This window comes from Mesoplodon mirus (genome assembly GCF_964341445.2).
Source record: "Mesoplodon mirus genome assembly, chromosome: 16".
Classification (NCBI taxonomy): domain Eukaryota; kingdom Metazoa; phylum Chordata; class Mammalia; order Artiodactyla; family Ziphiidae; genus Mesoplodon; species Mesoplodon mirus.
In genome coordinates this window covers 76,037,417-76,063,320 of record NC_138992.1, presented here as the reverse complement: position 1 = coordinate 76,063,320, position 25,904 = coordinate 76,037,417, and the positions used below count along the sequence as shown (strand labels likewise).

At 42.1% G+C, this 25,904-nt stretch overlaps 1 protein-coding gene across 1 annotated transcript in view; it reads right to left on the bottom strand.

Annotated features, from left to right (window-relative positions):
• The window catches only part of ST18 (ST18 C2H2C-type zinc finger transcription factor), a gene marked incomplete at its 3' end in the record, with an annotated part of 105,071 nt that overhangs the window by 22,992 nt on the left and 56,175 nt on the right, over positions 1–25,904 (bottom strand). The window contains exons 7-12 of the mRNA XM_082601157.1: positions 25,580–25,670; positions 24,503–24,607; positions 22,287–22,480; positions 20,035–20,246; positions 7,910–8,155; positions 1,040–1,155 (exon numbers count right to left, since the gene is read on the bottom strand). Coding sequence (XP_082457283.1) covers positions 1,040–1,155; positions 7,910–8,155; positions 20,035–20,246; positions 22,287–22,480; positions 24,503–24,607; positions 25,580–25,670 — 964 coding nt within the window. The remainder of the gene's footprint in view (positions 1–1,039; positions 1,156–7,909; positions 8,156–20,034; positions 20,247–22,286; positions 22,481–24,502; positions 24,608–25,579; positions 25,671–25,904) is intronic.

Genomic DNA, 25,904 nt, shown 5'->3' with positions numbered 1-25,904 from the left:
ACTCTCCTGGGGTTTGTCCTGCCTTTTCTGCTTTAACCTCTTTGAACTTGCTGTGGCATCTGAAACCATCGAAGGCCCAGGTGGGAGTTCTCTGAGCTCCTAGCTCCCCTGACCATCACTTTCCTCCTCCTCCTCGGCCCCAGGTCTTTATCCTTTGTGGGCTTCTTTTTCCCTGTCAGGTCCCAGCAGGATGCGTGCCCTCGAGTTCTGGGATGGGCATTCTGTCCCCTTCCTCTTATACATCTTCCCTGGAGGCCCCGTCTCCCGGGCCGCAGCTCACGATCTCCCGTCTGCATCTCTAGTCAACATTTCAGATGATCTTCCAGATGCCAGACGGTCCCCACGCGCACCCGGCCTCAAAGAATTCTGCATACTGCTCTTCCTAAGACACCCCAGCCCTAGTGCACTTTTCTGCTCAAACACCCTGTGGCTTGTTACGGGAAACCTGGCCATCTTCCCAGGGCCCTCGTCCTGCTCTCTCTCTCTCTCTCTCTCTCTCTCTCTCTCCAGGTCACCTGGTCCTGGGACTCAGCTCCAGACGGCCGGGCCTGTCTCAGAACCCACTGCAGCTCGACTAGTACTTCCCGCCCTGTCCTTTCAAGTTCTGAGTCACCGAACCCCTTGAGAATGTGACGAAAACCGTGAACCCCCTTCCCAGATAACACTCTGCAGTTAAGTTTTGTGAGTCTGTAGACTTCCTGAAGCCCTGACTTGGATCCTCTGAGGCCAGTGGGTGTTAGATTAAGATCTGCTGATCAGAACATAAACCTTTCTAATTGTTTGACATGTGTTGTTTTTCAGTCGATTAGACTTTTAATTCTCTTCGCATGAGATCATGTCAGGTACATGTTTTCCATAATGCTCTTAGTTCTGAGCATAGGTCTAGGTAAATACAGAACATTTAACTACCAACTGGTTGAAATTGCCCTAAAACATCTGCAAAGTCGGCTCCATAAGCCAAGGCGTTATTCATTACTCAAGGTTTTGAATTGGAGTCTCTGTTCTAGAACCACAGAGTAAGCCATTCCAGATGACTTACGTGATTAGTTCTTTCTTGAGATCTCTTGTGTGGAGCTTGGGTTTAGGGCTTGGTATGGAGGCCTCTCCAGGGAACTTCTTTTCCTCTAAATTTTCTAGAGAGCTCACTGGGTCTTTCTGAAAACAAACAAACAAACAAAAATACAGAAGCACACAAGGCATTAGGAAACCCTGGAAAGACAACTGTATTTGAAGTCACTGGGGTCAAATTTGAGTTTTGGCTTAAAGACTTAGATGACATCCCTCATTGGATTTGTACACAAAATAAAAAAGATAATGAGTATACGGGTAGATCTGGACTGCTATGGACATTTATGCTCGGTGAAGAATGAGAAATTATAACTCACGGGCACACCTTTAGAAAGTTTGCATTTTGGCAAATATAACTACAGAGGTATTTCTTGAGCTATGTAAATAAGTTAATATTTTAATATATTTCAAGTTTTACAGTATAGCAAACATTTCCTAGAGAACATAGGAAGAGTTCTTTATGCACACAGCAGTCACTGGTAAAACAAAAGAAACACTGCAAAAAATGAATCACACATATTTTCAAACAGAGAAGGAAGAAGTGAATTTAGGCTAGTAGAATGTCCTTTCTGATAAGCAGATAATTAAGATTTAAATTGTTTGTTTAAATATGTAATCACTGAGTCCACAATATCTAGGCAACATTTAGTTTGATTTTTCTGGATAATTGCTTTTAGTCTCACATCACTTCCTGTTTTTCTTAAATTTTCTCTTTTGCTAAGTTGGCATTTTGTAATGGTTTTACTCATTGGATGGAATCTCTTGTTGGGTTATCGCTAATTTTCATGGCCTTATTTTAAGCTTGGTACTGATCCTGATTTCATAAGGAAATCTCATTGATCCTTTCAAATCATTTATTTACCATCTGATATATTATCTTACAGAAAACTAATGACGGTTTTATTCAGTCACATAATTAGCTTACTTTTATCATTGTTTATATCCAGTAAATATAATATGTTCTGGATTTAATATTAAAATCAGATTCACTAATATAAAAAAACTGTCTCCTAAATCTCAAAAGTATTGATCCATTCAAGGTGAGAAAACAATTTTGAGTTATTCAAGGTAAATCTCATTTAAATCAAATGAATATGAAATTGCAAGGGCAAATACAATTTTAATAATCCTGAGTCTATACCCAAAATCAGTGGAAAAACAAAATCCCTGGATTTTCCCAAATAAAGAAAAACTCCAAGCCTTCATCTCAGTCATAAAGGCAAATGCAATTTCTTTCATTAATTACTTGGATAACAGTTCAATCAATTATTTTATATAGGACCACACAGTGGTAAATACGTTTACACTACCTCAAGTAACATTATCTTCAGACCAAATTAATAAAACCTGGTTTGGTCTAATTTCTTCTTTCATATTATTTTTAATACTGAGTATTCCATTTTATATTATTGATTAATGTTTGAAAACAGTAGCAGATAATAATACACCCCTGAAAAATAAAGAGAAATAGGTGTTTGATGATAGTTGTCTACTAAGGTAGAAGAGAAGGGCTATTTTAATGCTGCTTCCGTGGAATCTATAGAAAAGAAGTGAATTATGCTTATCCTTTTCATGTTTCACAGTGTAAATGCCTAAAGCAAAGCATTAGCACTACCTTCCGTTTCATTTGGAGCTACCTGGATTCAGCCCGGGTGGTGGTTTCCATTATAATTTACAAACGTCTTGGCCTTTTGAAAGTAGATACAAATGATAAATCCAATTTTGTCTCAGTGTGGAACAGCTTTTGTTTTTCTGTTCAGATGCTGAATTTTTCACAAAAATGGCATAAAGTGAAAAAGAGCTATTTTATTATTTTCTTTGTGATGAACAAGAGCAAAGTATCTCTAAGGAGGCATGTACATTTACAGATGAACACATAAAGGTCATTAGCTGTTGTTTGTTGAATCTGCACATTATGGAAGACAAGGGAATAAGGGATTTTGAAAGAAATGATCAACTATGAAAGTTTAACTTATTGGACTCAAATGCATTCAAAATTAATGCTTGCAGAATATATGGTATTTAACTTAGCACAGTAGTATGTGATGATGTTTCAATAGGATCATTTTATTGGATATGACCTTTTAAACATTTTGTAACTTCTTTTAAAAACTATGGACTCTTGGGTATGTGATTGCATTATGAAATAATTGTCTTTTTCCTTTTTTTTTTTTGCTCAGCATTCCACCTCTAGAAGCTTGCAGAGAGCATACGTATTAAAATACAGGTGACCATCACTATAAGAATGCTTAATTTTGTTACAGAAGCATTTTATATTGGATAAACTCCTAAATAGCACACCATAAAAATATGTCAACATCATTTGTCAGAATTTTTTCAACATTTAAAGTATCATTTTGAAAATAATAAATTTATATTGGGGAGACATAAAGAGAAAATGTGGCATACATATATGTGTGTGTTTAGAGAGTACGTAGGTGCAATGAAATTCCTTTAATGTACAGATAGAAGTTTATATAGATTTCAGTAAAGGCCAGAACATAATGGGAACATGAATAACAGATAATAGCATCTGGCACTTTTTACATTTGAAGCCCTGAAATCTTTGGAGAACTGACAGTTGAATGAAACTGACAGCCCTAGTTATTTCTCAGCGCTTTCCTTTTGAGATAGTTTGAGTTTTTTCCAGATTCAGGATTTTGTTTTTAGAGGGCATCTGGACAGGCTATTTCACTGAGAGAGACAGACAATATTTTCTGAAAATTACCACCAAAATGAGGCAACTGTTGTGCATATGAACTAGATAACAATGAATTGGATATAATCGCCCAGTTTCTGGTTGTGGGAACGGGTGGGAGTCTCGTGTGGGATGTGCGGGGCTGGGGAGGTGGGAACAGTCCACGTTCACAGAGCACCACTGGGACCCCGAGCAGTGTCTCTGCAGAGCTCACGGAAAGGACAGCCAGGACCATCGGTCCCTGGTTTGTGTGGTCACGTGGAGTCACGTCCTGTAAACGGGCTCAGGGGCTCTGGTCCTGCCATCCTGAGAAGCACCAAAACCACTGTGGTCTCCAGCACACACCTGGCCAAGTACCACTGCTTCATTATTCTCTTTTCTCTTTCCTTCCTGCTTTTTCTCAATATTTCCTAGCTGTCTCCATTTTCCTGTGGACTCTTTCTTTTCCTTTTCTCCATTTTCTCCCTCTCCCTTCTCTTCATTTTAGGGAAGCCCAGGCCCATTGCTTATTCCCTATATGACCAAAGAACAGCAACTTGACCCCACAAGCCTCAATTTTCTCCTCTAGAAACTTTGATAATAACCCTGCCTTTCAGAACTGGTAGGAGAATGAGATGCTGTTTATAAAGATCTTTAATCTTTATTCTTACTCAGCATGGCCTCCCTCTGCTACCTTCCCAACAAGGACATTGAATACAATCTACTTTTTCAAAATAATAACTATCGAGTATCACATTTTTCATTTAGGGATTCAGAACAAAATGTGAAAAACACTCTCTATTGGTAAATTACCTTGGCACAGATGAAGACAAAGAGCAAGGGTGAGAAGCTGTCCCGGGAGTTACAGGGGCTCAGAAGCACCTTTGTGTGCATCCCCGCGGGGACAGCGCCCCAGCAATGAACCACCCACGTTCAGACCGTGACAACAGGCGTTAGGCTTAAACTGTATTTTGTCAACTCAAACCTAGTGCGAGCGCTTGGACTCCAAGAACTCAGCTGATGTCGCCAAAGTCCTCTTTGCTGCTCTCAGTAACACTGAGTTTCCACTTAGCTTGTCAAGTCCAGACGTCAGAATACTTAGGTTGCCATTTGTAGCAGTGACTCTACACTACCAGACCTGAAGGAGGTAAGCCATTCTGGAAGGAGGAAGGAGCAGAAATCTAATCTCAACAAATCATCTTCCCCATGACATTGCTGGCACGTTGACCAGTCACAGGTCCGTAAGCCTTAGATAGGAACGTACTCCAGCTGAATCCCTAAAGCCACCTGGATGAATCCACATGTGTTGATAAAGAGAGAATATGTGTCATGAGACTGAATTTTCTGGTGATCTGAGGGATAAGAAGTACATACAAGGAGGTCCCTGAGGTGTCACTAGACCCCCAGGCAGCAGGAGTGTTCCCAAATACGAGGGCGACCCTGTAGGCATTGCTGCACAATCTTATAACCGATGTGACGTGACACAAGCCCCCTGAAGGGGAACAAGAACCCACTGTGCTTCGTTACTGGTTGGGACTGGACTGGACGCCTGACTGTGTGTGAACAGAAAGGAGACTGCTTGTCAACAGTGCCCTTGGCCTGTGTACAGCAGGCTCGCAGGGGTGAGGACAGAGAGTCTAAGCCCCCTGCACACAGCACCGAGACTCCCCAACACGGGGGGTTTCCTTCCAGCAGGATCACCCAAGAACAGGGATGCCATTATGCTTATCTGGAAGGGATCATCCCCCGTGCCACGTGCCTTTGACTGGACCTCCACCTCCAGGCCTCGTAACTGCGATTAGGTCCCCCTGTGGGGAGTGGAATTGGCCCGGTTGGCAATCGGGGGTCTCGTGGACCGGGGGCGTCCCCCGTCTCGGGAGCTGATGTGCACGGACTGGACCGAATCAACAAACTTGCTCTCAGCCCACTCCCCCCGCCTCCTGACTTCCATCTCAGACCCGCGTGCTGAGCGATCGCTAATGCGAATACCGGCAGATTTCTGGATTGTACGATGACGTAAGTTAGGTGTAACTTCTGTGACTTTGCACAGCTGAAGCAGCCGGGGATGTGGAAGAGGGCAGAGATGCACACTCACCGGTTCACAGTCACCACCTGAGGCGAAGCAGCTTCTTACACGTTGCAGGGTCAGTTTTATTAGAGTCAAATGTATACGATTTAAGAAACAGTTCTTCTAAAACAGTGTTATGATAGATTAACTAAGACCATCCCTAAATACTTGGGTGAATATTTTTAAATAAATTATTTATTTATTTTATTTTTGGCTGTGTTGGGTCTTCGTTGTTGTGTGTGGGCTTTCTCTAGTTGCGGTGAGCGGGAGCTACTCTTCGTTGCAGTGCACGGGCTTCTCATTGCAGTGGCTTCTCTTGTTGTGGAGCACAGGCTCTAGGTGCGCGGGTTTCAGTAGTTGTGGCTCGTGGGCTCCAGAGCACAGGCTCAGTAGTTGTGGTGCACAGGCTTAGTTGCTCTGCGGCATGTGGGATCTTCCCAGATCAGGGCTCGAACCCGTGTCCCCTGCATCGGCAGGCGGTCTCTCAACCACTGCGCCACCAGGGAAGCCCATGGCAGGCGGATTCTTAACTGCTGGACCACCAGGGAAATCCTTGGGTGAATTTTTAAAAGCCAAGCAGAATGGCAATGACTATACCCCGTATAGCAGACTCCAACCTGAAGCTGCTGCTGTGTCAGCCCCCCACCCTCCCCATGATGGTGTGGCCAGTGGTGATGTAGAGCCTGCCTTGGGTCCTGGGGGCTCCTCCAGCCCTCCCGTCTACTCTGCGTGCCTGCTTAGCTACTCGTTGGTCCGTGAGCTTGGTTACAGGTCAGTCCTCCTACCAGACTGAGCACACGTGTGGAGGAAGCGTGTGGAGGAAGCGTGTGGAGGAAGCGTGTGCAGGAAGCATGTGCAGGACGCGTGTGCAGGAAGCGTGTGCCAGGTGGCGCTGCATCCTCAGGACCAATCTTACTGCCTGGACGTGGGGATCACAGTGAAAGTGTGTGGGGGGAGGATGGGAGGGAAGGAAAGAAGGGAACAGGAAACAGCCCAGTCTTGTCGTCACTGCCATTGACATTGACTCATGCCCTGAGATGTTAAAGGAGATGCTAAAATCACACAAGGAACTATACTCGATATTACATAATAACCTATAAGGGAAAAGAATCTGAAAAAGAATACATACACACACACACACACACACACACACATATGTATAACTGAATCGCTGTGCTCTACCTGAAACTTACATGATATTGAAAATCAACTATACTTCAATAAAAAATAAAGCATATGCTAAATCAAATTAGTCTTCCACCAAAGTCTCTGAGCTTCACACAACTGAAAAAGGTGATGATGCACACTTTCAAATGTCTATTTCAGTTCTTTAAACATGCCAGCTGGCAAGTACCAACCACTTCCCTGACAAACAGAATCACCTACAGTAAAGCCGGGGTCACATCTGCAATGGCACTGAGTCTAACCAGTGGAGGGCGTGGCCATGAACTCTTTTGAATGACACTGAGTCAAGGCTCATCAGACCCAGCCAGGGCACTCCAACTGTGAGATGTGGGCTGATGAATTCCTGCATGGCCACAATGTCTGGCTTCCAGGGGTGAAGCCACCTCTAAGGATAACCCAGCCCACAACTCTGGAGTTGCCATGGCTGAGACATTCCACGTCCACGATCAGTCCCCAGACCACGGCTCTGCACATAGGGATGCCAACACCATCCCTCCACGAAACCACTGAAGGGAATTTGACGAGATGTGTCCTTGCCCCCGATTCGTTCTCGTGTTCTGGCATCCGGTGCACAGCACACGGAGGCTGGTGGCTTGGTGTCGAGTGACACGCTGCCCCTCACAGGCTGCCGTCTCCGAGGGAGAGATGACGTCACCTCTCACGCAGCACACACTACTCAGCCGTAATGCGGGTACAACGCACCCTAATGACATATTGTTTTAGGCAAGGGATGGGAAACATTTATAAATTCCTCTTGAAATCTAAAACCATCATTTTACCAAAATCAAAAACAAGGTACAGAATTATGTATTATCTACACAGGATTGTGAGAATTAATCCAGGAGGAAAAAGCTGACCACACCCTCCGATCACGCTCCGTCTCAAGCTTATCGGCCACATTGAAACAATACCTCTTTCTCCTCCTCTGTCTTCCCATGAGCTTTGCTATAGTTGATAGGCGTGTTCCAGCCCTCGTGATCACAGAGGGCCTGGTAGAAGGCAGCATTGACCAACAGGCTGCTGGTTTTGAATGGGGAAGAGGAAGCAGTTGGAACAGAAGGGTTAGTGGAAGTTAGGGGTGCAGCTTTGTCCAGGATTCGGTTTTTTTTCATGCTTAAGTCCAATGTGCCATTTTCATCCACTTCTATCTCGGCTCCCTGGTATACAATAGGAAACAGAAAAACATTTAAGCAGTTTGCAGTGGTAGCCTAGCCATGTGGGCTTTTAAGGGATCATTTTAAATGCAAGCTTTTATGTAAGTATATCTGATTTTAAATCTAGCTTTCTGATTTGCTTTGGTTAATGTTCAATTCTTAGGCAGACTTTTCAGAGCAGCCCCATTAGTGAGCTTTGTGTTTCTGGGTTTAAACAAAGTAAGCCTAATATAAATAAGATGGTCCAAATACTAAATGTACTGGCTAAACCTGTTTTATCTTTTTTTTTCCCCCAAGTTTAGCTTTAAACCTTCCTTTCTCGTTGCAGAATTATCACTCCCAATTCATCGTTTGAAGCATTAACACTTGAGTTTATAAAGAGGCACAATATTCTTCCCCCATCACCATATTAATCTAACGTGAAAAACGTGCACAAATAACCAGCTGGAAGAGACTTTTTACAGGGAAATATGAGAACTATATTAGATTAGTACGAAAGTGACATTTTACCCTGGGTGCCTTGCGCCAGAAAAGCTTGGTTAACTCGTGGCGGGCGTGTTGGGCGAGGCGGGCAGTGTAAACCAAAGTTCCCCTGGGGGCCTGGGGTGGAGGTACCAGGTGTCACATGACAGGACGGGGCGGGCAGCAGGGGGTAAGTTCTACAGTGAAAACTCCAGAATAAAGGTGATTCTTTTCCAGATACTCAGTATGAGACTTTAATTCTACCTCACGGCGTTTCTCTTCAGGAGACCTTTGGCTAAGCTTCGTTTTCTTTTTAAGGTTCAAGTGCCAACAAAGTCCCCATGTGCCCTGGACCTTCCACAACTCATGTGCCCGAGGATGGCGTGCATGGTCCTGAATCGTGAACACCGCCAGGCAGTAACTCCCAGAAGGCGTCACCCTCGCAAGTGGGTCAAATGAATACCTGAGCGGCATTGTCACTGTCATCCATCAATTCACAATTAGCTTCTGGACAATGTCTCTTCTCTTTTCCTTTTGGCTGGCAAAGCAGAAGTCTTCTCTGAATATGCTCCTAAGATCCCTAACGGTTACTTCCCAGGGGTTTATTTTAACTCCCCATTTACACTGCACCCTTACCCCCTGCCCAGCAGTCCCCCCTGAGATGTGATCCACCGTAGCGGCCGCCTGAGTTAAAAAATAAAAGCATCTCTTCTGTTTGCTTGTTTGACCTGCAAAGTTCCTATTCTCAATCTCTCAGCCTGTGAGGTAGAAATGCTCTATTATATTTGTGGGAGGTAAATACACTTCGAATATATTTGTACTAAGATGTTTGGTCATATCTTTCTGTCCTTTTCAGTAAATAGTTTAATCTCCTGTGATAGTTTTAAGCCCTGAATTTCACAGTACAGCTTATCCGGGATAATAACTTAGTAACCACCACATCTTATGCCATCTGTATAATATCGAATACGTTTTTATACCAGCATTAATAAACCTTAGTTACAAAAATCCAAGATATTAACCATATCAGTGCTACGTGCTCTCTCCATGATACAATGTATTCTGCCAGGAGTACATCAGAGCAATTTTTGGCTTCAAAGCTGATACGTAACTATAGCAAAGAAACAGAGCTATAGCTATCAAGTTTAATGGCCAATGTAAAGTAAAATGCTAAATATTGTAGCTGCTGACATTTTTCATAAAAAAAAAAACTTGGGTTAAGGCTGCACAACCAACATTCACATAAAATTCCAGACCTCTGTGACAGATGGCTTAGGAAACAGGAGTCACGTGACTGGGCTGCAGTGTTTTATAGAGCAAACCCCATAAATAGTGCAGATTCGAGCTTGCTGAAAAAACACCAACTATTCCAAGACAACACTAATATATATTTTAGCTTTTACAGGAAAAGAAACTTCCCTTGAGTATATTAAAAAATCGGAGATTCTCAGAGTTGTGATGGTCCTACATCTTGAGTAATCATGGGCTGATTGAAAAAAAAAATCACTCCTAATGTTTAAAAGAGGTGCTTTTCTGCACCTCGTGTCCCAGCCGGCTGCTCTGAGCACCTGACCGGGCTGGGGGGAGCAGGGGGCCGTGTGGGTACAGATGGGCTTTAAGTGAGCTCACAGATGCGTTCAAAATTACACACAGCGCCAGGGAAGGGCCCCTTTCTGCCCGTGGATGGGTGGATCACACGTTTACTGCATGGATTTTATTCAGAGCAGTATCAACAGACATCACTTCTCTCTGTGCTTGAAATTCCAAACGGCAGGACAAGGAGGACAGGGTGGGAGGGGCGGCAGGAGGGGAAGGAACGGCTCCACCCTGACATGGACCCCCCGCCGGACGCCTAATACGCTCATTTCTTCAAGGGCTGTTTTAGACCCTCGTTTTCATTATTTGAATTTTAAGCTTTTTGAGGCTGGTCTAACACTACTCATACACTTTCCAACTTAGGAGCGACATCAGTGACCATCTATTTCAGCTACTTTTGAGTTACAGATGCTACCTGTAATAATACAGATGTCTTTATTCATGAAATGACTGAGAAAGCACATAATATTTTCAAGCCACTATATTTACGGGGAAAAGAAAACTGAAACGTACAGCGTCCCTGACTTCAAGGAGCTTATTTTGTGCATATAGGACATTTTTAGTGAAATAGACTATAAATTATTATTTTAAGTTATATAATTTATATATAAATTATACAATTATAAATTATTATTCAGCTGAAAGTTGAGATAATTTTTCATTATAAGTCTTATCTGTTCTATAAAATAAGAAGTGACTCAGATGTCTGCCACGATACTGCGCTGCATCTATTAAATGGCACGTTACAAAAATAAAACAAAATAAAAATAAAAATAAATAAAATAAAAATAAATAAATTTTTAAAAAGGGCTTCCCTGGCGGCGCAGGGGTTAAGAATCTGCCTGCCAATGCAGGGGACATGGGTTTGAGCCCTGGTCCGGGAAGATCCCACATGCCATGGAGCAACTAAGCCCGTGCGCCACAACTACTGAGCCTGTGCTCTAGAGCCTGTGAGCCACAACTACTGAGCCCACGTGCCACAACTACTGAGCCTGTGAGCCACAACTACTGAGCCCATGTGCCACAACTACTGAAGCCCGCGCGCCTAGAGCCCATGCTCAGCAACAAGGGAAGCCACTGCAATGAGAAGCCCACGCACCGCAATGAAGAGTAGCCCCCACTCGCCGCAACTAGAGAAAGTCCGCGCGCAGCAACAAAGACCCAACGCAGCCAAAAATAAATAAAAATAAAAATAAATAAATTTAAAAACATGGCATGTTATGTGCTCAGTCAAATGATAATTATGAGAAGTTTGTTGCAACAGGGAAAAGACTTATGTCACTGAAAGCAGGAGACAGCCTGGCATGCTGGTTATTGTACAGCTAGGGAAAATGGGGAGAAATTCATTTTCTGAAGAAGAGCAAATGGGAAAACACAGAAATTCTTGCATTTGTAGTTAGAGGATAGGCTGATGGCTGTTTTCCTCCAATATTTTCGGGGCAAATGATGATATTATATTGTTTCAACAATTAAAAATGATCTTACATTCAAAGATGGTGATGAAGTGAAAAAAAGCAAAATTGTAATTTTAGCTTAAATGTTCTGATTATGGAAAGCATTAACTTTCAAGACACTGATAGGATAAGATAGCGTTTGGCAGATAGATAGATATAAGATAGTTATATGGCGGGTTTTCTGTTAATACGAGAGAGGTCACCACCATCTTGCCTTTGTGACTGGGCTAAGAGGACATGCAAAGACAGGTGCCCCACAGCCTGGTTTCTGCTTCCAACTTGCCACTTCTGCTCTTCTGTTCGTGCTTCAAGGAGTTTGTTTGGGGGAGTATCTTTTTGGTACTGAAAGTCCTCTGAAATGTTTTCAAAGCAGGCAGGGTATTGAGTAGAGTTCTCTGTGCTATACAGAAGGTCCTTGTTGATTATCTGTTTTATATATAGTAGTGTGTATACGTTAATCCCAAACTCCTAATTTATCCTGTGCTATTTATAGCACAGGGCACTCTACTCAATAATCTGTAATAACCTATATGGGAAAAGAATCTGAAAAAGAATGGGTATATGTGTATGTACAACTGAATCACTTTGCTGTACACTGTAAACTAACACAACATTGTAAATCAACTATACTCTAATATAAAATAAAAATTAAATTAATATTTTAAAAATCATCTTGCCTATCCTCAAAAAAAAAAAAATAAGTAGGCAGGGTATTAACAATAAACAAATGCAAGACTTCCGTGGCGGTCCAGTGATTAAGACTCTGCACTTCCACTTCAGGGGTGTGGGTTCGATCCCTGGTCCGGGAACTAAGATCCCGCATGCCACAAAAATATAAAATAAATAAATAAAATTAAGTAAAATAAATCGATGAACTGAAAACATCTTATTCTTACTAAACAGCAATCGAATATTAAAACTATTAAGAGTATAGACTTGTGAAATGTACTCAATATAAATCCAGTGATGGTATTCAGAGAATCAAGTGGCTGATATAAGGTATAAAATTAAAGTTAAATTCGTAACCATTTCCCCCAAGTCTTTGTCTGGCACTTGGAATCATGGTGAAAACCCTTGGTGGGCCAGCAGTCTGTACACCAGGGAATGATAAATTCTTCAGGAAGGTCAAAAGTTAGACGCATGTGGATTCAAAGTTTTGCTCCAATGGCTACAGCTGTGCCACTCGGAAGCAGTTATTTAGTATCTCCACACTACTTTTCTTCACCTGCAAAATGGGATAATCGTATCTGCTTTACAGAGTTTCTAGAAGGATTAAAAGGGATTATTATGGGCAGAGTTCTTATTTACAGTGCCTGGCACATAGTAGGTGTTCAATAAACAACTGATAATAAGAGTAATTTGATTAGGTTTTTGGACCCGAAGAGACCTCCCTATGCTGCTCTACACTGAGAAAAAGAGGTAGTTTCCCCATACATGCCAGCTGGTTCCTTGAGATCCCAACTAGGTCCCTCAGGACATTTCACTCACATTCTATAGCATCCTCTGACTTCATGTTAAAGTTACTGCAAAAGGCTGCTTTTGGATTCTAACCGCCCCCAGAGCCGCCAGGCTATTTCTGAGAGCAGGCAGCAGGAATGGCGATGTGATATCCTGCTGTGTCTAGGCCTTGTTCAAGCACAAAACAGACTTTGAACTTTAAACATTTCAAGCAAGTGTCAATTTTTTGTTTTCTTTCAAGGCACACTGTGCATATGCCACTTTGTCTAAACAGGTGGGGAAAACACCAAAACAAACAACAGAGCGCTTGGCAAGCGGCAGCGATCGGGATAAAGATAGACTGTGTGCCTATTCCTACCTCTGCTGAGGGGAGGAAGAGGAGGAGAAAGATGGGGAAGGAGGAGGATGGAGCTCGGGTCTTAGGGAACGTGGCAAACCCCCGCCGCTCGCTTGTCCTGCCGCCCGCTTCTACTCAGCCCTGCCCTCATCTCGGGAGCACCCGTCTCCAGACTAAAAGGGGACTGATTGAAGCTGTGGTGCATGTGAGTTTTGCAAACTCACATTAATTCCAAATGGAAGTAAAGGACATTACACAAATCTCAGCGCCAAGGACGGTGCTAGCATTAAGATGGGGTTCATCCTTCAGACAAAAGTACCCGTAACCATGACAATCTCCATTAAGGATCGCTATTACTAACTTTTCCTCCTGACTCGATTCCTCAAAGAGATACTTAAAACATGCACAAGTGATTTAGGTGGCGTAGACCTGCTGGGTACGTGCTGGACTGGATTTTAACAAATAAACAATTCCTTCTAAGATCTAATTCAGGATGTGGTGGACTCAAGCTTGAGCAGCGATGGGCAGTGTTAGCCCTGGCATCTCAGCTCAGTGCTGGGGAGGAGCCGTGAAGGAGGCGTTTTAGCGTTGGGTGGGCAGATGCTCAGGCTGAGAAATTCTGGAAGGAGAAGAACACTTTGGAACGTGCCTACCATCCTTCACTGTCTTTAGAAGATGTTCTCTTGCATCTTTGAAGTCTGCCTTCAACCCCTTATCTTCCAAAAGAGTCGGGATTTTGAAAATCACGGATTCAGGTCTCCCAATAAACCTGGAGTCAGCTGTGAGTCTGCACACAGCATGAAAACCAATCTGTATTAGCTCTGACCAGTCAATGAAGGCAATATCAAGATTAGTGTCCTCTGGCTTGATTTTGACAAGGTCATGCTCCTGCACATGACCTGTAATTTGTTCTCCTCTTGGGCTCTTTAAGCAACTTCAGAGAAGCTCATCGGGTGAAGGGAAGGACATGGAGGCAGAAGGAAAATAAATCCCTTGTCCAAATTCTGATCAAATTCCCTACAAGCCACCCATGCCTCCCCTGAAGCTCAGGAACATCAGCTCTGAAGACCCAGTTCTCCACCTGAAATGACCACTTCTTTTGTCCTTCTCTTACCATAAGCTCCTTGAAGGCAGGGTCTCTGAGGGACTCTAATCTGTGACTTGGGCAGTCCAGCACCTACAGACCTTTCAGGTGGGACAGCTGAGTCCATCTGCCAGAATATCTGTGGTACATCAAAAATGCTTCTATGCTCTGCTATAGAAGTCAAGAGTAGGGAAAAGCTGTGTATCCTTCTTTCTAAGCTAGGAATCAAGACATCTATGGATTTTGGCTAGAAAAAACAAACGTACTAACAGCCTGCCATGGAGGCAACACCAAATCCTGGTGGAGAGAGAATCAGGCTAGTATTCAATGTGGAGGGAAAGATTGTTTACACTGAATCCTACATTAAGCAAAGGGCACAGAGCAGAGGGCCACACAGACAATAGAAATGGCTGTCACATGGCTTCACAGGCTAATTCTATCAAACATTTAGAGAAGAGCTAACACCGACCCTTCCCAAACTCTTGCAAAAGATTGCAGAGGGAGAAACACTCCCAAATTCATTCTACAAAGCCACCATCACCCTGATACCAAAACGAGAAAAAGATATCACAAAAAAAGAAAATTATAGACCAATATCACTGATGAACAGAGATGCAAAAATCCTGAACAAAATACTAGCAAACAGAAACCTACAGAACATTAAAAGGATCATACACCATGATCAAGTGGGATTTATCCCAGGGATGCAAAGATTCTTCAATATATGCAAATCATTCAATGTGATACACCACATTAACACATTAAGGAATAAAAAACATATGATCATCTCAATAGATGCAGAAAAAGCTTCTGACAAAATTCAACACCAATTTATGATAAAAACTCTCCAGAAAATGGGCATAGAGGGAACCTACCTCAACATAATAAAGGCCATATATGACAAACTCACAGCAAGCATCATACTCAATGGTGAAAAACTGAAAGTATTTCCACTAGGGTCAGGAACAAGACAAGGATGTCCACTCTCACCACTCTTATTCAACATAGTTTTGGAAGTCCTAGCCACAGCAATCAGTGAAGAAAAAGAAATAAAAGGAATACAAATTGGAAAAGAAGTAAAACTGTCACTGCTGATGACATGATACTATACACAGAAAATCCTAAAGATGTCACCTGAAAACTACTAGAACTAATCAATGAATTGGTAAGGTTGCAGGGTACAAAATTAATGCACAGAAATCTCTGGCATTCCTATACACCAACAACAAAAAATCAGAAAGAGAAATTAAGGAAACACTCCCATTTACCACTGCAACAAAGAGAATAATATACCTAGGAATAAACCTGCCTAAGGAGGTGAAAGACTTGTACTCAGAAAACCACAAAACACTGATGAAAGAGATCAAAGATGACATAAACAAATGGAGAAATATACCATGTTCTTGGATTGGAAGAATCAATATTGTGAAAATGACTATACTACCCAAAGCAATGTACAGATTCAATGCAATCCCTATCAAACTACCAATGGCATTCTTCACAGAATTAGAACAAAAGATCTTACAATTCGTACAGAAACACAAAAGACCCAAAATAGCCAAAGAAATCTTGAGAAAGAAAAATGGAGTTGGAGGAATCAGGCTCCCCAACTCCAAATTATACCACAAAGCTACAGTAATCAAGACAGTATAGTACTGGCACAAAAACAGAAATATAGATCAACAGAACAAGACAGAAAGCCCAGAGATAAACCCATGCACATATGGTCAACTTATTTCTGATAAAGGAGGCAAGAATATACAATGGAGAGAAGACAGCCTCTTTAATAAGTGGTGCTGGGAAAACTGGACAGCTACATGTAAAAGAATGAAATTAGAACACTCCCTAATACCATACACAAAAATAAACTCAAAATGGATGAAAGACTCAAATGTAAGGCCAGACACTTATAAAACTTTTAGAGGAAAACATAGGAAAAACACTCTTTGACATAAACCACAGCAAGATCTTTTTTGACCCACCTCCTAGAGTAACAGAAATAAAACCAAAAATAAACAAATGGGACTTAATTAAACTTAAAAGCTTTTGCACAGCAAAGGAAACCATAAACAAGACAAAAACACAATCCTCAGAATGGGAGAAAATATTTGCAAATGAAACAACAGACAAAGGATTCATCTCCAAAATATACAAACTGCTCATGGAGCTCAATATCAAAAAAACAAACAATGCAGTTAAAAAATGGGTGGAAGATCTAAATAGACATTTCACCAAGGAAGACATACAGATGGCCAAGAGGCACATGAAAAGATGCTCATCATCACTAATTATTAGAGAAATGCAAATCAAAACCACTACGAGGTATCACCTCACGTCGGTCAGAATGGCCATTATCAAAAAAGCTAGAAACAATATATGCTGGAAAGGGTGTGGTGAAAAGGGAACGCTCCTGCACCATTGGTGGGAATGTAAATTGATACAACCACTATGGAAAACAGTATGGAGGTTCCTTAAAGAACTAAAAATAGAACTACCATATGACCCAGCAATCCCACTACTGGGCATATACCCTGAGAAAACCATAATGCAAAAAGAGTCGTGTACCACAATGTTTATTGCAGCTCTATTCACAATAGCTCGGAGTTGGAAACAACCTAAATGTCCATCGACAGATGAATGGATAAAGAAGATGTGGCACATATATACAATGGAATATTACTCAGCCATAAAAAGAAACGAAACTGAGCTATTTGTAATGAGGTGGATAGACCTAGAGTCTGTCATACAGGGTGAAGTAAGTCAGAAAGAGAAAAGCAAATACCGTATGCTAACATGTATATATGGAATCTAAAAAAAAAAAGGTTCTGATGAACTTAGCTGCAGGGCAGGAATAAAGAGGTAGACATAGAGAATGGACTTGAGGACTTGGGATGGGAGGGGGAAGCTGGGACGAAGTGAGAGTAGCATCGCCATATACACACTACCGAATGTAAAATAGTTGGCTGGTGGGAAGCAGCAGCAAAGCACAGGGAGATCAGCTCGGTGCTTTGCGATGACCTAGAGGGGTGGGATAGGGAGGATGGGAGGGAGGCTCAAGAGGGAGGGGATATGTGGACATGTGTATGCATATGGCCGATTCGCTTTGTTGTGCAACAGAAACTAACACGGTATTGTGAAGCAATTATACTCCAGTAAAGATCTATTAAAAAAAAAAAAAAAAAAGAAATGGCTGTCACTGGGCACTGTTTGATCAGAGCCCATTTTTTCAGGGTTAATTACTTTGGCTTTTTCTCTTTTTTTTTTTTTTTGTTACAATAATTACCTTTTGTGGTTTCAGGAATTTATGAGGTTCTCTTTTATATTCAGAAAACAGGATCCAACCAGGATAGAATTCTGCAAACTGTTACAGTTGTGTGCAAATGCAGGCCTGGAAGAAGGATTCTGTACCAGGTGACAGTTTAGGGTGCCACAGTGATCCTATTTTAACAACCACGATGTCAAACAAGACATTTTTCTTGGGAAAAAGGTTCTTAAAACCGCCAGCATCACAAACTCTTCCTAAAAGCTGACTGGTGCACTGTCTCTTCCACCCTTATCATCAGTGGTTTGGCTTTGCAGTTAGGGCTTGGTTGGCAGTTTGGAGGCTGAGACGTGCAGGGGGTTCCTGTCGCCCGGGACAGGCGTATCAGCTCCACAGAGCAACCCCGGCGCACAGAGCGCTCCCAGCAGGAGCATCAAATACACACAGCGAGTCTGCTGTTTGAATTTTCAAAATGTGCCGATTTAACAGTCACTTTTCTGACCAGAAATGTGTTTTAAGAAGAGAAGAATATATATCGAGAATATATATATATATATATATATATATATATATATATATATATATATATTCAAATTTTACTCATCCTTGTTTGGTTCATTGTTTGGCTTCAGCAATCAATAGAACATGGAGAATATAAAGGTTAAAGGCAGAATTCTGAGGAACAAAAAGTATCTACCTGTGCAGATAGAAAGCCTTCACTCTACAACCATTTACTCAAGTAATTTAAGCAGCTTTAACCATTATAATATCGGCACTTTTATTCTTGTAGGGCAGCCTAGACAAAGAATAAAGCACCAAGAAGGAAGATCGTTCAGTATTTCTCCAACAAGCTGTATATTAGACTATCCCTTTAAAAAGAAGAAATGTATTCAGGTTTTTAAAAATGAAGTTAAAAATAACCAAAGTTACATTTTAAAGGACCCTACATCATTCATTTATGTACATAATTTCTGCCTGTGATTTTGGAGAGCTTGGCATTTTCTTTATATTTTTGAGGCAGTGTGTTTTTCTTTGTTTAAGAAGCTCATTTGTTTAAAAATTGTTTTTGAGTGGTTTTTGGCCACCAACTCTTCCTGGGGTTTACTTGGCTGAGATTTGTCCAGAAGCTAATTCTGATTCTTCTGTCAAAGGCTCGATGCACTGTGAGCCCTGCTCTCCTGAAGGCCTGGCACACGGCACAGGTGGCAGCTGACCACGCCGGGGACGGGCTGAGCTCAAAGGGAAAAGAGAGCTAGAGCCTGTGCTTGCCGAGTTTTGGGTTAGAGTTTAACCTGGGCGATCTTCCACTGAAAGCAAGGGTAACATCTCTTCTCCAAATGAGCCTGGGCACCCCCGTCCAGCTGGCTTCAGCTGTCTAGGTAGGAAAATAACTTCTTTTAACAGCCCTTAGCGTGGACAGGAGTTACAGGCCCCTGCTGACTGCAGGAAGCTCACGGTCCCTCTGAGGGTCCTTGTTACTTTGGAGCATCACGACCCCCTCCTCAAAAGGCAAGACATGAAGGATCTCTGCTTTTTGTTTTCCTCAAGGCATCATAAACACAGATGTCTACTTCTCTGCGTTAGTCGGCGAGGAGAGGCTATTAGAGAAATGTGATTAATTTCGCGAGCTCCAGAAAGCTGGGGTCTCCAGAAACTTCACAGAATTTGAGTTTGGATTTGAATTTGGGCCCTGAGTTCTCAAGACGCCCCCGGGGCCCTGTCTTGTCGATTTAACGGATCCAGATTTTAGGATGTGTCCTTCGTGAAAATTACAGCAACTCAGACCACCTTACGCTATACGACAGTCACACGTACAATAGTGAAATTTCATGAATTTTGCTGGTGTTTTACAGGGGCTGTGTAAGGGAACACGTCCTACCATCTCTGATTCGAAGGCAGTGAAAAGCTCCCGTTGTTCCGTGTGATTCTAGTGGCAATCTCTTTCCTCGTGTGCCAGGGTCCCCAACACAAAAAGAGGTTTGGAATCTATGGAGCTGCCCCCAACCGGCTTCTACCGCACCCCGGCCCCAGCTCTGGTTCACAACCTGCAAAAGCACCCCTGTCTCCCTCCAAGGTCCTTCCTCCCACCACACTCATCCCTGCCCAGGTTCTCTTCCCGAGACAAGGGGGGCCGTGCTGCAGGGGCGGGGGCGAGTGTGGCCGGGTTCACGCAGGCAGTGGATTCTCGCTGTGAGTCGCTGCCCCCCTCCGGGCTCTTGGCCGGCCTACCTTGGCAGGCAGACTCTGCGGTTTGTTGGAGAGGATGTCTGCAGCTTCCCTGCAGCGGGTGGAGAGGTTCAGGATGGCAGCAGCTGCCGCTACGTGGGTGTCTTCGCCGCGCTGACCGTGGCTGTGAGAGCTGGCACGGCCGGGGCTCGGTGTGTGAGCGCCCGCACTCAGCAGCCGGTTAGGAAATTTCCCTGGATTGGAAAAGTGCTTCGCTGTTGAAGAGAGATTTGATTAGCAATTGCACGTATGTGGATTTAGTCATTAGATAGATTTGTTTTAAAGACAGAACTTCCTTGCATGCAAATACGCGAAGAATAAATTAAAACATGCTCCATTCTCCCTGGGTACGTTAAATGAAGGTTATTCAGAACGGTTTTCACAGAAGTTCACAGATCAAATGATGTGATTGTGGGGAAAGAATGCCTATTCTCTTAATTTTTTTTTGCATTTCCACGTCTTATGACAAAAACTGCAGAACTCATGTCAGCGGGCAGGTGCACTGGCAGCGTGGGTAGCTGCAAAACCCATCAGGGACTAGACAGGCTTAAGGCCGGTACATCCACAAACGGCGTATGCGTGCGGCCCAGTAACCCCAGGGGAGAAAAACGGACTTTTCGTATTTGTTTTCATAATAACAGTTTTTACTCAGCCATGGAATTGCATTGTTTTGCTATTGGATGTGCAGGTTTGTTTCGTGCATGAGTTTTTCTTCCTCCAGCTCAGGGGGATGGAGTTGGTGGCGGAGGCTTTCCTGAGCTGGCTTCTTCATGCTCGGTACGGGGCAGTGAGTGAGAGATGCACAGAGCTTCCAGGGGAACGGAAAGGCACTGCAGCGGAAAGGTAGCGCTACCGAGAATGAGCACTGCTTTATGTTCTGTTGTGGGTACCAAGGTGTCACTGAGAGAATTAATGTGTTCCTCCCCACTCTGGGTATTTGTAAACATCACTCAGGGACCAGGAAACACAGGCAGCATTTAATGTGGGCTAACATAAAGGCAGTTATAGCTGTTTCACCATAAGTAGTGTTTACTTTAAATATTTGATCATTATTTTTCACGAAACAATTGAAACCGTTACCAAATGTTATTCATGTAGTTATAAAAATATGAAAATGTCACTGAATGTGCTACATGTTTAAACCAAAATCCATATTACGTGAGCATATAGAACACTCATTAATTAATTTCACCTGAATTCAACATATATGTATGTGTGTATATTTTGTGTATATATCCTAGAACTATATCTATATTTATACAGATAGATACAAAACATTGTGTGTGTGTATTTGTGTATATAACTTTCTTTCCTGAATCTAACAGGCTGTCAGTGGTTACTTATGTTAGCTGTACCCTGTTTTTAGTAAGAACAGGTAAACTATCTTCTGGAGTTTAATGTACTCCTTGTTGGTGGACAAACTCCTTTCAAGTCTGTTTATACACTGTTAGATTTTATAGGACATTCACGTTCTTCACGGAAGGTGACTACGACACAGAAGAGAGAAGCATCCTGTGTTCCTAAGAGCACTACGTCTGGGTTGACTACGTGTGAGATCAAAGGGATTCCAGGGATTTGCACAACGTTGTAAAAAGTTCACGGTCTATGGACGACTCCAACTGGGGGATTATTTTGCTTGGCAGAAATCATTCCTGGGTTTATTCCCAACATTTACTTTCTAACCTCTTCATTAGAATATTCAAGGACTCTAAACAACTTGAAGAAACTGTTAGTAAAAACACCAAGTTTTATGTGTTACAGTGTCTTTGTGTTAGCATTAGAGAATTGACACATTTTAAATGTTTCTGCACTAATTCTTAAATTTGTGGATGAACATCTCCAAAGCCACACGTTTTCTTTTTTTTCCTAGTAAAACCTTGATTTCTGAATTGTGAGTTTCTTCTTAGACTTTTCACTTTTTCTCCCACCTTCAGTTTGAACACTTTTGCTGATGTAAGTACTATTTCCATATTTTTACCTATTATATTTTTCAGAATTACTGTATTTAGATTCAAAAATGGCACCATATTTGTAGAATAATTAATCCACTATTTACCATACTCAGTGTAACTTCATGCAAGATCAGTAGTACTGATTAACTTATTATTGTTAGCCTTATTTCACTGTACAATATATTTTCTCTCCTCCCAGCAGTAAATAGTATATTAAATATTTAAATACATGCCCCTCACCCAACATGCACATACACAAGATGCATTTGTTTTTTGAAATAAGTATTAGAGTTTGAAGCTTACATTCAGGAAATGGTGGTGTTTTTCGGCCTTGACCTGTTTGTACGAGGGGATGTTTACCAAAAACCTGGGCATCGAAACTGGCATAATCGAAAGGTACTTTTCCAAATTTCTCTTGCTCTTTTGACACCGTAGCTCTGGGAGAGATGATGGCTTGTGATCGGAAATTGAATTCGATTTGCTTCACCAAGCTTGTCCTGAAGAGAGAGGGGCAGAGCTCTAAAGAAATAGGCCGACACTATTGGTGAGCATCCCAGCATCGGAAGTTAAAGCAGGTCAGGTGTGTCACACCTGGAGTTTCCCACTGAGCCACGCACTAGGGAAAAGAGCTGTGCTCACACGGGATGGGGTGGAGTGAGGGAGAAGGGGGCACTTCGGGCCCCGGGTGGCCTCGGGGAGGCTGCACATTGTGTGTCCGAGTCTCCCATCAGTAAGAGAGAAAGTGCCATCCTCCATTCAGTCATGGGGATGCTTAAGGAGCAGGTATCTGATGTCTGCTAGCACTCTGAGCTACTTAGAGAAAAGTGCCATGGAACTATCGTTAGGGCACTGATAAGGTGTGCACTTCCTGCTGCTCAGGACTGTTCATCAGAGTAGCAGTGAAAAGTCACGATTGGAACTAGCGAGGAAATGTCATTATATTCTGTTCAGCACAGCTGGCAGGGCCCTGACGCCTAACAGGGGCCGTGTCGGCACCAGAAACTGGATTCCTGAACTGTGAATTGCTTCTTAGGCTTCTCATCTTTTTCCCCACCTTCAGACTGAATGTTTTTGCTGCTTTAAGTAATATTTTAAATAGTATTTCAAAATTTTATCTATTAAATTGCCATTGTTTCAATATGAATAAAAAGTACTGTATTATAACAGCTATCACAGTTTTCAATAGAATTATCTTAATCCAAGCTAAATGTGACGTAAACATTCCTTTAGAATTTCTGTGTGGGTTAAACAAGGGTATCACATTTGTACGGCACCAATGCCGGCCAAGGAAAACACAAATGCTGTCGTGCTGTGGTCTAATGCTAAAAGAACACAAATAAATATACTTTCAGAATTTAGAAATATCAAAAATACATATTTTTCTTTTGTTTTTCACCAAAACATACCTTACTCATCAGAATGTCAAAGTTTTGATGATGTTTCTTGGATTAGATAAAAAACTTTTTAGCTGCTACATCAAAATATTTGAGGGATTAGTTGAATTTGTTATTGTATATATAACTTGGTTTATACCCCTAATATTGCAAGTGTTCTAGTCTAAAATAATACTTCTAAGAAATGAGCAAAATGAAACAATGCTATTTCTATGTTTGGTAACTAACCTACTTAGGGAGAAACTAGAGAATACAGTACTGTAATACTAACGAAGAATCTTGTTATAAGATTTTTAACCCGTTATTCAGTAATTCATGATCTTTGCTTGATTTATGTCCCTCACTCATGTGATTTTGACTCTCGGCAAAGTCATGACAATTTGAGTCTTTTAATCAGACCTACAGAAGCCAATATTAAGGGACGCCATATCTTGAAAATGTTCCTAAAAACCGTTTTTCATTCCAGTGTCTCGGTAACAACAATGAAGATCTGGTCATCTGCTGTAATCCCCAAACCACTTTTCTTATGCATATGATTTTTGTATTAATAAGCGTATCACCTCATACTGTGTCCTCATCCATAGTTTATTATTTAGGTGTAAGTAAGGTCCTCCAAGCTACTAGAGACTGTGAAGGACCTAGGACCCACAGGAGGTATTTTATCCATAGTTACCAATTTGGAATGAATTTTTGTTTCAAAGAAACTGTGCGCATATCTGGAACAGTGGGACGACCATATAGCATCACATAGTTTGAGTGATGAGGGATTATGAGGTGGAAAGGTTACGTCAACCATAACGGGACCCCTACCTGACTAGTGGGAGGGCTTGTGCTTAGCGACACAGAATTTGATTAATCTATATTATCGTAGACTTTACAGTTTTTAGATTCATCCATATTATGTGACCTCTGTGCACAGATTAATTTCAAGTTAAACTTCTGGAGGGTCTAGCAGTTCATTTCAGTGACAGCATGATTAGCTGGCCCAGCCTCTCAAGTGGACACTGGTGGCTGTGCGTTGGAACGAAGGTGGCCCACGGTGAGCTGGCACCTGGGAGGAGAGGGACCCTCTGTGTAGGCGCTCGGCATGCAGGGAGTAATGGGAACCCCAGGGGAGCATCATACCTGTGACCCTGCTCAGGACATTGCCCGGTTTTGGCAGGATCAAGCTGACTTTTGTCCTGGGACATTGCCAATTTTTCAGCTGCAGCAATTGGACAACCAGAAAGACTGTTTAAAAAAAAAGTAGGCGGATCTGAGTTAAAAAGGTAATGTAATTTGCTCTGGCACCTACCTCACAGCATCCTTGGCAAGCACCAAATGGTAAGTTGTATTAATAGTTCACTTAGCACCATTCTCATCCTAAAAGATCCCAAAGGATTTTGCAAACTACTGTGTCAACGTTTGTCCCCAAACCTCATCTCAGAGGTGATAAAAAACAAAGTCATTTTTAAAATCAAACTTGTATGTAAGGGAGGAATAACTAAATTATTGAAACTTCATGATATTTTAAGTAGAATGTGCTCATCCAACTGCAATTGTCCAACTATAGATGTTAGCACGATAATTCTATGATAGCTTAGGGTCTTTTGCAAAATGTTAGGGACTTACTTTTATATCTCAGTTTAAATGGAGAGCACAGAATGCAAGTTTTCTGGCAATATGCTTATGAGTCAACTACTATCTCATGACCACACAATCTATACATGAAACACATAAACGATAAGCATTTTCACCAAAAATATTTGCACATATGTGGTTTTAAGTTAGTTGTGATCTCATTGAAATAAATCTCAATGAAATGAAATGTTTACCTTCAGTAATCTGAAGCTCTCGGGTACCGTTTTAATGTGTATTCGATGGGATTCAAGATAACCCCTAAGCCACTCTTTCCAAGGTCAAACAGCTCTGGGGCGGGGGAGGTTCAGAGCAGAGACCAGGCTCTCTGTGTATCGCTATCTAAGTATCTACCCCCTGTCTTCAAATATGACATTTTTTGTTGGCATACTTGGCTGCTCAATGAAAATTTATAGGGGAGTAAATAATGAGGTATTTTTTATTTTTCACTCTGCACGCATTGAGAATATTTGTCACCTATGTCAAGCGCTAACATATTTGATGCTGATCCAGCAATTTTGATAACACACGGCAAGTTCCTTGCTTTCTTGGTGGAAAGTTTCTCTCGAGTCTCATCCCAATTACCTCCTGTGCGTGTTGCGGTTGCTGTTCACATGCCCTCGTCCTGTGCATCCCGGGGTGGGGCACTTGAGCACATTTTCATGCATGGCAAGAACTAAGCACAAAATAGCACATAAAAGAGAAGAGCAATTTATCATCAATACATCACACACCAACAAACTGTCTCAACTTTGCATTCAAAGGAATTCAGTTACATCACCCACCACGCTCCCTCCCTATAGATCTTAGGGCTGAAGTAAATGAGTCCTCGAGAACTTCAAACATTAAATTCAGCAAAGCCTGTTTAAATCAGTTTCTCTAAACTTCACGTATGCTTAAGACTAGACTT